The sequence below is a fragment of the Pagrus major genome, chromosome 19, assembly GCF_040436345.1.
Source record: "Pagrus major chromosome 19, Pma_NU_1.0".
Taxonomy (NCBI): domain Eukaryota; kingdom Metazoa; phylum Chordata; class Actinopteri; order Spariformes; family Sparidae; genus Pagrus; species Pagrus major.
The window spans coordinates 29,182,075-29,193,486 of NC_133233.1; the positions used below are offsets into that span (position 1 = coordinate 29,182,075).

The 11,412-nt window shown below is 41.8% G+C and overlaps 2 protein-coding genes across 2 annotated transcripts; one reads left to right on the forward strand and one right to left on the reverse strand.

Annotated features, from left to right (window-relative positions):
- Positions 1-102: 102 nt before the first annotated feature.
- On the reverse strand, positions 103-3,947 carry cidea (cell death inducing DFFA like effector a). Its single transcript, XM_073488642.1, has 5 exons — positions 3,772-3,947; positions 2,646-2,784; positions 2,402-2,554; positions 1,286-1,458; positions 103-407 (listed from the first exon to the last, which is right to left on the reverse strand). Exons 1-5 carry the CDS (start codon positions 3,837-3,839, stop codon positions 305-307), a joined length of 636 nt encoding a protein of 211 aa, XP_073344743.1. The 5' UTR covers positions 3,840-3,947; the 3' UTR covers positions 103-304.
- A 459-nt stretch (positions 3,948-4,406) lies between these two features.
- hus1 (HUS1 checkpoint clamp component) lies at positions 4,407-10,380 on the forward strand. Its single transcript, XM_073488160.1, has 9 exons — positions 4,407-4,493; positions 5,411-5,590; positions 6,282-6,409; positions 7,310-7,486; positions 7,861-7,968; positions 8,096-8,170; positions 8,654-8,753; positions 9,591-9,725; positions 9,946-10,380. Exons 2-9 carry the CDS (start codon positions 5,539-5,541, stop codon positions 10,026-10,028), a joined length of 858 nt encoding a protein of 285 aa, XP_073344261.1. The 5' UTR covers positions 4,407-4,493; positions 5,411-5,538; the 3' UTR covers positions 10,029-10,380.
- The last annotated feature ends 1,032 nt before the right edge of the window (positions 10,381-11,412 follow it).

Below are 11,412 nucleotides of genomic sequence, written 5' to 3' on the forward strand. Positions count from 1 at the left end.
CACACACACACACACACACACGTACTGTATTCTATTGCTGGTTTTCTGGAAACCGACAGAGTGAGACCTCCTGGTTTATTGAACCTCACAGAGCCAGAGAAGTTAGAAAACTCATCTTTTATTCATTCATTTGATTTACAGCCAGAATTTAATTTATCACAACTAAACAGTTTATTTTGGCGTTAAAACGAATCGTCCCAGCAGAAACAGTCAGTTCTCACCGGACAGGCAAACTAAAAACACTCTGTGTTCAGACGGACGAGGAGGAGCAGATAAAACAGGCTGGACGGGAGGAAAACGTTCACTAACAGTCGTCGTCTCCGCTGAACTGCAGCAGCGATGAGGACGTGTAGAGCAGCAGCCGACCGCTCAGCCTGGTGAGGAAGGTGAAGCAGCGCAGCACCGACCTGCAAAACACACTGCATCAGTCACCGAGAGAAGAGCCGACAGATAATAACAGATCACCTGCAAGAGGCTGACGTTAACATCACCGAGACAAACAGACGTGTTTCTGCTCAAAGACAGAAAGAAGTTCATGTAGAACATTTGCTGAATTTACAAGAAGGAACAAATAAGTCAGAATCAGTCAGAGACAGAGTTTCACACAGTTTATAAAGTGTCTCCAACTCAACAACTCACTAAACTGACACATTTGTTAAGGGAGTCTGGGGACAAAGAAGTCGCCTATATTAGTTACTGTTCAGTGCATCTGTAAAATGTGACATGTTTAGATCAATAAAATGTTTCTTCTTTCATAAATTGAGTGTAAATGGTGAAATCAGTGTAAACAGTGTGTTCAAACAGCTGCTAAATGTTGGCAGGTGAGAAAACCTTTCGCTGCAACAAAACGACAGTTTGCACAAGGAAAGAAACGACAATGTGTTGGATTAAATGCCGAATTTAGAAGAAGGAACAAATAATTCAGAATCTGTCAGAGACGATGTTTCACATAGTTGATAAAGTTTGTGTTCATGCAACAACTCCTAAAATCACACTATTTGTTAATGGAGTCTGGTGATATCGTGGTTAAGAAACACCTTCAAATTTTGATTTAATGCTGAATTTACAAGAAGGCACCGATGATTCAGAATTTGTTGTAGCCGTTTGAAAGTTTATAAAGTTTCTCCTCAACTCTTAAAATTGTTTGATTTTTAAAGGGAGTCTGGTGATATTGTGGTTACTAGTCCTGTGGTTGGATCAGTTGAAACAGTGTGGAAGTACTCAAGTTACTTCATAATTACTGGAGTAAATGTAACCTGTAATGTACCAGTAGAGGTGGACTCACCTGAGGACGTGTTTTATCCTGGTGCACCTGAAGTCGTAGGACAGCGAGTACATCTCATACAGCGTGGCCTTGATGGCGAGGCAGCACAGGAAGTCTTTAGGGTGCAGCTTGTAGAGGTCAAAGGTCAGTTTAGCGATCCCGTTCTTCTTCGGCTGACGGAAGCTCGGCAAGATCTGCGACAGAAGACGAAACCTGGATGTGATGGACGAGCTGAATCAAGTCTCCAGCTGCTTCAGTTGTTTCACTGTGAAGCTCCGGAAATGTTCTGTGGACTACGAGACTTCACCTGACTTTCATCAGCGTGGAGGGAGGAGATGATGACTGAGTTTTACTGTCTGGGTGAACTGTTCCTTTAAAGTGGACACAACCCGAGAGAGTAAAACATTTGAACATGCTGCCATCCTGTGGAGGAACTGGAGAGAGCAGCAGACAGGCTGGTGCAGCCATACTGCCACAAACTGACACTTTCTACAAGGAAACACACAACTTACTGTTTTCATTTAATGCTGAATTTACAAGAAGGAGACAATGATTCAGAATCTGTCAGAGACAGAGTTTCACTACGTTATAAAGTTTGTTTTAACTCAACAACTCTTAAAATCACCACATTTGTTAATGGAGTCTGGTGATGTTGTGTTTGTATTGTGATGTTTTCCCCCCGTGTCCGTTTGTCCTTTGATTGGTTGGTTTTTCAGCAGGATTACACAAAAACTGCTGAACAGATTTCCACTAAACTTGGATGGAGGATGGTCTCGGCCCAGAATAGACCTCTAACCTTTTCTCACTTTCTATAACATTGTGAGTGTTTTTAGATGTTTTCTTTCATTTCAATGATTTAGACTTTGTCTTAACTGTTTCACAAAGTTTGTTAAGTTCCTCCTCATGAAACAACTCTTAAAATCACTACATTTGTTAAGGGAGTCTGGTGATGTTTAACAAGCTTGGACCAGACAATGTTTGACAGTTTGGCTTGAGAAATGAATGAAATGATTAATCTAAGAAGTTAATTATCTTTGGATTAATTAACAGACGAGCTGATGAATAAATCTTCTCTGCAGTGTCGAGTCTCATCCTGACTCCTTCTTCTTCTGGATCGTCTCCTGACGTGATGCTCACCTTGTTCTGTGTCCACAGCTCTCCCTTCTCCAGCACCATCAGCGCCGTGTTGCAGGGCAGAGACTGGAAGAACTCCTCCGAGTCCACCACGGTCCCGTCCTCCTCCAGGACCAGAGTCAGGAAGTGGCAGGACAGCATGAACACCCTCGCCGCCTGAGACGCAACACAAAAGGAAACCACTGATCCACGTACGGAGTATAAAACAAGCAGCTGTCCGACATCAGACGTGTGAGCACGACTTCACCTGCAGCAGCAGCTCGTCCAGAGACGACGCCTGCAGAGCTCGACGCCTCCTCCGGCTGCTGGTGCAAACCTTCAGACAGCGATGCTGAGCCGAGGGCAGGATGTGACGAGAGATGGTGGTGTGGACTGTTGACACGGACCTGCCAGGTGAGAGGACCAGCATCTAATTACATCTTATTTTACCTTTAGGCCCATTTTGCATGAACCAGTAATTTGATCAGTAATGACAATCATCAATATGAACGATCATAATTCCAAGCAAACATTGTAATGTTTCTTTGAATAGTCAGAATTATGATTAATGAAGGAAAATAAAAACAAAAGTAACAGTTTGAAAAGGAGAAGTAAAACTTCTCTCTGCCCCTCGCTCACTTTTTCTTCTTTTAACAAATCCTCAAATTTATTTACAACTAACACACAAACAACTGTCCCCAGTTTATTCAATACTTAATTAATCAATATTGATATTCACATCTGGAGCTGGACTTCATATTAAATTACATGACACACACGTAGATATTTTAAATCTCAGACTGGAGACAAAAATCAAATATCACAATTTTTGACAAAGTACCTCGATATCAATATTTAGACTATATCGTAGGGTCGATATGAACACGATGACATTTTTATCAATAATCATGAATATAATGTGGATATGATGACTGAAGTGGGTAAAGACGAGCAGAACTGGTTCTGGTAAGTTCAGAGAATAATCACTTCACTGCTGTGAGGCTTTAAAACCAGGAGCAGAGTCACTGATGACAGTGTATTGATCGCTTCAGTGTGTTACTCTCGGAGAGTCGTGTGTATCTGAGTTATGAAAAAAAAAGTTGTGTGTTTGTGGAACCGCTTAAAAACTGAAACATCCCAATATTCTTACTCGTTTTGAGCAGTGAGGTTCTGATTCTGTTGCAGTCGTCCACGTCAGTAAAAAGCAGCTCCACACTGCGGTGCTGCTGAGACTTTCCAGCACATAAACATCTTTACGCACGGCTGGTTTCATCCAGATGCGCCAAATTACGCACCACATCCGTCAAATCTTTAGATTTAAGAAGAGCGAAGAGATTTTTCTCCTTTTTATTTTAACTTTAGCTTTTAATTCAACACGAGTTTTGTTGACCCACCTCATCAGAGTGTCCGGCAGCAGAGTTCTGGCGTATTTCACTCCAGACTGGATGGACAGCGGCGCCATTGTGATGCCAATCAATCAATCAATAGATCAATAAATCGATCAATCAGTGGATCAGTAGCTCAGTCAGTGAGCGGGAGGAACAGGAGTGTAGGAGACTGGTTCGCTGCAGCTCCGGAGTCTGATCACCTGCTGCAGCACCTGCACGCAGCCGCTCAGTGACGTCACTTTATAGAGAGCTGAAGCCCCGCCCCTTCCGGTCTCCCTCATGGACCTGATTTGATCAGTGATGAAGAGAAACAGATAATCTATTGATCCTGTTTGAGGTGCGTCATGAATCACTCAGATGATGTTTGTCAGTTTAAAAGATAGTTTTCCAAGAGAGCTGCCTCAGGCCTGTTTTCCTGTCAGATAAATTAGTATAAAGAAGTAAGAAAAATCAATATTTCTGTTCTGTGTAGTATAAAGTCATATAAATGAAAGTACTCGAGTATTAATGTGATGTACTGACTGAACAAACAGCTGACGAGTGTCTCCGTCAGCTCATCTTCTCATGTAATGAACCAGAAGCGTCTCATGCATCACTGTTGTTTCTTGTGTCCAGCACAGAGAAACTAAAACCTTCAGAGCGACTCTGCTCCAGAGATTTAAGGAGCTTACAGCAGAAACCAGCTGCTGGTCTTTTGTTTCACAGATTAGAGGGAACATTTTAATGTGGTGAGTAAATAATAATCAAGCCTTTATTTGTAACTGCCTGAGAGTAAAGGTCATCCAGAGATTTACAACAAACACAGGACCAGTATTACTGCAGCTACACTCACAGCCTGAGCTGAACCAGACATCCAGCATGACGGACTCTGCACTCAGGAACATGTTCTGAATATGAAGAGAGAGTAAATCTGCTTAAAAATGTGATATAAATTCAATTATTATGAAGTTTCAACAGCCCTTTTTACTGAAATATGGTGAAACTGTGACACAAAAAGAAGGTTTTTAATTTGTGCATTTAAATCTGTGACTCTATAATAACAAGTATGACATTTATAAGGAAAACAACATTATTTTATCTACAGTTATAACAATAGAGACAAAATATAATGTCTTGAAGGAAAGTGAAGGTTTCAAGTCTGACCGGCTTTAAACATTAAAGAATATTATTATTGTTATATTATTATTAAGTCCACATCAAAATGAAAAATGCTTCCAAACATTATTTATTTTATATTTTCCTCCATTTGTTTTTGTTTTGTTTTTGTGAGATTTTTTTGGTGGCAGAAATGAGCTTCAGTGTGCAACCATTATTATTCTGCGTTTAAAATATTTCTGAACATTTTTTTTACATAAATACAAACAATTAAATATTGAAAGTTTTACATAAGAAAAAATAAAAGCAAATAAACAAAAACCACAAGACAAAAAATATGTAAACTTTTTCATTGGCTGCTGTTTATTATCAAATATTTTACAGACTCAAAAAGGAAAAAACAACATTAATAATAATAATAATAATAATAAATAATGATTATAATAATAATCATTATTTATTATTATAATAATATAGCTACTACTACTAATAATAATGTGTTTCTTGTTGATTATATCTTCTGACTGACCTTCATCATCCCCGGGAACAGTTCATAGATGAACGCTGCTGTTTCCGTCGGACCTTTCACGCGGACGGACCAAACAAATCACCCGCCGGAACCCGGACCGGAAGAGCTCCTCACGGACTTTAAAGTGAAATTAAGCGTCAAAACTTAAAATGAAGTTTCGAGGGAAAATCATCGACATCGCGTGTCTGAACCATTTCACCCGTGAGTCTCTTCAGCTTCACGCCGACACACTGACGCTGCTAACACGTTAGCTAACACGTTAGCTTCCACCAGACTGCAGCACGAAAACTCACATTTCTCTGCGGACAAATAAATATCACGCCAGACTTCATTCAAAATGTGTCGTTCATTCTGCCTGTTTAAGTGTTATAAAAGTCCTCAGTTCGGCTCACAGCAAGGCCTGAAATATGAGTTTAGTTTAATCACAAGCGACATCTTTCGCACTGACGTTAATGTTAATTATACGATCAAAATCCTCCAGAAAATCATTGAAATTTGGAACTAAAAAAATCCAGAGTTCAGATTGAAGCAGATTCAACCAAGAGTCATCTGTTATCACAGGAGCTAGATATTGTTGTTGGGGATGTGTTGAATTATTGGAAATTAATCCATTTCCGTTCATAATGTAGGTTTTTTTTCTGCTGGTCCAACAAAATATAACGTTCAGAGACTTTATTCTGAAGTTTGGGGAGTTGGAGCAACGATATTTCATTCTTTTCTCAGGTTTATCATTAAAAAAAAAAGATTAATAGAATATAAAAAATTATCACAAGTTGTTTTCTAAGTAGGTTAATAAGTAAAACCAAACAGCACTGATTAATCAGGCTGAGTTAAAACATGTTGAAGTTGTATTTGTCTTGTTAATATCTTTGTTCCTCCTCGTCCTCACCAGGAGTCATCACCACCATCTCAAAGCTGACGAAGATCTGCGTCCTGCGTCTGACTCCAGACAACCTGTTCTTCGTCCTGTCGGGGAAAGTGGCCAACGGAGGGGTCAGCATGTGGTGTGAGCTGTCACAGGTAAGAGCTCCAGTTCAGGTACATGTTTCACCTTCGCTAAGAAAACAGACAGGTCTCTGTAAAGATGTGGTGGAGACAGGTCTCTGTAAAGATGTGGTGGAGACAGGTCTCTGTAAAGACGTGGTGGAGACAGGTCTCTGTAAAGACGTGGTGGAGACAGGTCTGTGTAAAGACGTGGTGGAGACGGGTCTCTGTAAAGACGTGGTGGAGACAGGTCTGTGTAAAGACGTGGTGGAGACAGGTGTCTGTAAAGACGTGGTGGAGACGGGTCTCTGTAAAGACGTGGTGGAGACAGGTCTGTGTAAAGACGTGGTGGAGACAGGTGTCTGTAAAGATGTGGTGGAGACGGGTCTCTGTAAAGACGTGGTGGAGACAGGTCTCTGTAAAGATGTGGTGGAGACGGGTCTCTGTAAAGACGTGGTGGAGACAGGTGTCTGTAAAGATGCAGTGGAGACAGGTCTCTGTAAAGATGTGATGGAGACAGGTCTCTGTAAAGATGTGGTGGAGACAGGTCTCTGTAAAGATGTGGTGGAGACAGGTCTGTGTAAAGATGTAGTGGAGACAGGTCTGTGTAAAGATGTGGTGGAGACAGGTCTCTGTAAAGATGTAGTGGAGACAGGTCTCTGTAAAGATGTGGTGGAGACAGGTCTGTGTAAAGATGTAGTGGAGACAGGTCTCTGTAAAGATGTGGTGGAGACGGGTGTCTGTAAAGACGTGGTGGAGACGGGTTTCTGTAAAGACGTGGTGGAGACAGGTCTCTGTAAAGACGTGGTGGAGACGGGTCTCTGTAAAGACGTGGTGGAGACAGGTGTCTGTAAAGACGTGGTGGAGACACGCTGTATTTTAACCTGCATGGCTCAGTATCATCAGTGACCCTCGGTGTGTCCTTCCTCCCTGCAGGCCAACGTCTTCGATGAGTACCAGATGGAGGGCGTGTCCTCTGAGGACAATGAGATCTGTCTGGAGGTGACTCCAGAGAACCTGTCCAGAGCGCTGAAGACGGTCCAGAACGCCAAGGCTGTCAAACTTAAACTGACCAAGAAGCACTGCCCCTGCCTCACCATCGCCGCCGAGCTGGTGAGACTGTAGACAACAACTTACGCACCACTAAAGAGTAACATCGAGCCGGACTTCATTCAAAATGTGTCCTTTATTCTGCCTGATAATGTCAAACATGTTTTATATTTACGATTTTAAAATCTGCCACAGCCGCCCGCTTGTCCCTAACCCACCAAATTCAACACTGAACTTTTTCTGGTCCTCAGCAACAAACATTTGAGCATAACAGACAGACAGACAGATTTCTTGCTTTATACTTACATTATTTATAAAATTAAAATTAAATTCTGGCCTGAAAGTAGGAAGAAACAGTTAATTTTACACTTTACACAGTGTGATGTCTTCAGAGGCTCTGAGACAGCTGAGTGACGTCCTCCTTCTGTCCTGTCCAGCCCACCCTGTCCAGCATCAGCAGGGTCGTCACTCACGACGTCCCGGTTGACGTCATCCCCCGGAGACTCTGGCACGAGTTCAAAGAGCCGAGCATGCCAGACTTCGATGTAAGTGACGTCGCTATGAAGCGTTTTCAACCAAACAGTGGAGACGTGATCTGTTTTCACAGACAAATATAAGTGAAGTCAGGTGACCTGTCGTGAAAGACATCTGCTCACACGTGTGTCCTCGCAGGTCAGCATCTACCTGCCTCCTCTGAAGACGATGAAGAACGTCGTGGACAGAATGAAGAACCTCTCCAACTTCCTGGTACGATCGCACTCGTCAACATCATCTAAAATCTAGAGTTAGTTACACCTTAAATCACACAATGTGGTGAACAAGAAAGCTTCTCTGTCCGGAAAGTTTGGAAATTAAAAAAAAACAAAAGGTGTCACCAGAGGTGGATGGATGTTGGTGAAGTTAATTTCTGAAGATTTCCTGCATTTTATTTGAAGCATTTCTTCCTCAGATGGAGGTGAAGTGATTTTAATATTCAGTGTGCTGCTCAGTGTTTTTCTGTGAACTCGCTGGTCCTCTCAACTGAGTATTTTTGGGATCAGCTGCTTTTCCTTTCGTCCTTTTAAAATTGTTCTAATGGCCGGCAAACACAAAAGTTCTGAATCACTCCTTCCTCACATCTGAGGTGACCTGTAGATCATGTGATCTCAGTAAAAAGTTCAGTTTGTAAAGTGTGTGTGTGTGTGTGTGTGTGTGTGTGTGTGTGTGTGTGTGTGTGTGTGTGTGTGTCAGGTGATGGAGGCCAACCTGAACGGAGAGATGAACCTGAAGATCGAGACGGACCTGGTCTCTGTCACCACTCACTTCAAAGACCTGGGAAACCCTCCGTGGGGTAAAAACTGTCCCTGTCACCTGTTTTTAGCTGACACACTCAGACTCCTCAGAGGATGATCCCTCTCTTCACACTTTACTTCACTGTAACATTTGATGAAGACGTCCATGTTGTCCACAAAAACATTTTATTGATGACTTTGGTTTTCCTCTTTATCCTTTTATCACCATCATGACATATATGATTTTATTTTGTTCGTTATTTTGATTTATGACCAAATTCCTGGAAAAAATAGCAAATTCTAACATCAGCATGTTAGAATTGAATTCATAGCATTGTTGTATGATTTTCTTCTTCTACTTCAGTGAACATATTTGACCTTATTTGTAATATTTTTGGGGCATTTTTGCTTTTATTCAGGGTTCATACAGAACCATGAAAGTTTTTTAAATGCTTCATTAGGAACCTGCTTGAAATTCTCCTTGAAAAATGTATTGATTTCCAACAGCATCTGGTGTTTCATCTACACTCCTGTAAACAAACATGTTAAATATTTGAAATGTCTGTTTGTTGTCTCCTGACGTCTCTCAGCAGACTCAGACCGGACCGGAGCTCGATGGACTATCATGAGCTCTGATATGAAGGTTTTGTTGTCCTGTATGTTTAATTCCTCGGGCAGTGTTTTCTGGATCCCTCAGTCTGCAGAGCTCCACTGAAATGAATGAGGAGGCTGTTGTTGGTCCGATCAGTCTTATGTGATGATGACGACCTCATTTTGTATCAGCAGGTTAAATGTGCTAGAAAACCGTCTCTCAGCTCACAGTGGTTCAGGTTTTAGTTCAGCTCCAGCGTCTTCGTTCTCTCCTTTTCCTCATCTCCCTCCGTCCCTCTGTGCAGGTGATGACGCCTCCCAGGACGGTGGTCCGTCTCAGAGCAGGGACCCCGAGGCCATGGCCCAGGCCCGGGTGGACATCAGGAAGCTGCAGCAGTTCCTCATGGGACAGCAGGTCAACCCCAGCAAGGCCATGTGCAGTATGTTGAATTTTCCATTTCTGTGCAGACGACGCGTGACAACTTTTTATTTTAAAATACAATTTCATGTTAATTTGAACATGAACTGTCAAAATAATAATAAAAAACTCCATGGACACTGAGAATGTTTTAAAACTACCCTCACTGTTACTGAGTGATTCAGTGCTGTGGTACTTTTGCTTCCGCTTGAGGATTTGACGCCGTCCTCTTGTCCCCACAGATATCGTCCATGAACGGGTCGTCCACCTGATTCTGCTGCATGAAGACGTGTCGCTGCAGTATTTTATCCCGGCGGTGGCGTAGGCGCTCTGCAGACAGCATGAGTTGTATCTTCTCTCGGAGTTTTGGGAAATGAAAAATGGGCGTGTCAACGTGTTTCAGGCGTTTGTCCACGTGGCAGAGATTGTTGTCCGGCACAGAACCCATGAGACAAAACTGTGGATGGTGGGGAGTCTGTCCTACGTTTTAATGAGACTGAGGAAGACTGAGGAAGACTTGACCCACGGACATTTGGTATTAATAAGGACACGATGGTAAATGTTCATTTATCAAGGAGGAAGATGAGAAGAAGTATCATTTGGACAGGAAATGGAACATGTTTCTATTATTTATGTGAGAATGTTTTGTTCTGCATTAAAAGTGTTGTTGGCGTTTAGTTTGGTTTTATTGGTTTGGTATCACGTCCACACAACACAGTGGATGTGAGTTGAATTTCATCTTCATTTGTGCTGCTCAAAGCCTCCAAAAATTACCTTTGGAGAAACTCATTAGCAGCAGGACGTCCCAGACCTGATGTCCTGCTGGAACGACTTTCTACACACTGTGCATGTGCAGTGTAATTTGGGTGAACTGACCCTTTAATTGGCCGTCAAAAAAGAAAAAACACCTTCTAGCTTAAACTCTGCACGGTGCTTGATAATGAACAAGACATGTTGGAGCTTGAATCCCAATAATGAATCATAAGGTACCGGCTGAGTTCATACTTTGAGCTACTCAAACAAACAGCAGGTGACATCAGAGCTTTATTAGTTTGGTTTGTCGGGTAATCACAGTATAAATGTATTGGCTGTGAGTTTCATGGGGCTGAGATCATTATTAAATGTCTGCAGGTGTTTATAGTTGGAGAATGAAAACTGAGATGAATTATGACCCTTTCCATACAACACTGCTCTGCTAAGCGGAAAAATGTAATTTGTGTGAACTGACCCTTTACTTCACTGGGTAAAATCTGGTCTGGTAGTATTAATACCAGGAGTATTTTTTCACAGAAGGTATTTCGACATATTTGTAGACTGTAGTTGTTGTAATGACCAACAACGTCCGAGTGGGCTTTGGTTTCATGCAGGTAAACGGTCCATGAGGAAAGCACCCACTGGTGGTCTTCTGACGGTGATTTAACCTTTTATTAGTTTTTATTTAACAAAGTTAAACTTATTCATATGAGATCAATGCTTAATTATCATCTTAACTGACTGAATGATAACAGTTTACATTAATGAGCTGTGAAATGGGGCAGTGATCATTATTAATGCCTGGTAGTGTTTATAGAGAGCAGAAGCCACGCCCCTTCCAGTTTGCCCCATGGGACCTTATTTCATAAAAACTTGAACAAATGAAGAGAGACAGATGATGTATCAGTGTTTGAATTGTGTCATGAATGAATGTTTTTCATCAGACTAATGAAATA

Bases quoted from the DNA above. Each gene is read 5' to 3' on its own strand.
- cidea (XM_073488642.1), bottom strand. From the start codon at position 3,839: ATGGCGCCGCTGTCCATCCAGTCTGGAGTGAAATACGCCAGAACTCTG. The intron at 2,555-2,645 runs GTGAAGTCGTGC...GTTGCGTCTCAG, and splicing joins TGGACGAGCTGCTGCTGCAG to GCGGCGAGGGTGTTCATGCT. The intron at 1,459-2,401 runs GTGAGCATCACG...CTTCTGTCGCAG, and splicing joins AGCTGTGGACACAGAACAAG to ATCTTGCCGAGCTTCCGTCA.
- hus1 (XM_073488160.1), top strand. From the start codon at position 5,539: ATGAAGTTTCGAGGGAAAATCATCGACATCGCGTGTCTGAACCATTTC. The intron at 5,591-6,281 runs GTGAGTCTCTTC...CGTCCTCACCAG, and splicing joins GTGTCTGAACCATTTCACCC to GAGTCATCACCACCATCTCA. The intron at 9,726-9,945 runs GTATGTTGAATT...TTGTCCCCACAG, and splicing joins CCCCAGCAAGGCCATGTGCA to ATATCGTCCATGAACGGGTC.